At 44.3% G+C, this 429-nt stretch overlaps 1 protein-coding gene across 1 annotated transcript; it reads left to right on the plus strand.

The window, feature by feature from the left end:
• Positions 1-112: 112 nt before the first annotated feature.
• Positions 113-358, plus strand: T265_16318 (hypothetical protein; the record flags this gene model as incomplete). The annotated part of the gene is made up of 2 exons (XM_009179923.1): positions 113-165; positions 205-358. Coding segments are annotated over 2 exons (207 nt in total), but the record flags the coding sequence as incomplete, so codon positions are not given.
• Positions 359-429: the final 71 nt, after the last annotated feature.

The following is a 429-nucleotide window of genomic DNA, read 5'->3' on the forward strand; positions in this document are numbered from 1 at the left end:
GTGAATCCGTGAATTCCTGAACCTATCCACACCGTCATCAAATGAACCCAACTGCAAGACCTGGATACTTGAACTGAACATCATCGAGACTTGGAAGGCGCCATACCAAAAAATGAGCCGCAGTCAAAATCCATTGAAAGGCGATTGGATCTGTTCAGATTCCAAGTAAGCCATATTTGCTGTTTTTCATAGCTAAATACTTAGATGTGGGAATACGAATTCTGGAAAGTGGGATAGTTGTCGCCGATGTGATAAACGGAGGAAAGGCACACAGAATGCTAATGGTGCCGAAGGTCTTGGAAAAGAAGGGGCCGCCAAGAGTAAAGGACTGTTCAGTCCCGATGATTGGAACTGCAAAAAGTAAGTGGTCTCTTGAGGAGGTTTTTCTGATTCTGTTTGTTGCGTTCATAAAAAGCTGGAGGACACGCA

The sequence above is a fragment of the Opisthorchis viverrini genome, assembly GCF_000715545.1.
Source record: "Opisthorchis viverrini unplaced genomic scaffold scaffold25355, whole genome shotgun sequence".
Classification (NCBI taxonomy): Eukaryota; Metazoa; Platyhelminthes; class Trematoda; order Opisthorchiida; family Opisthorchiidae; genus Opisthorchis; species Opisthorchis viverrini.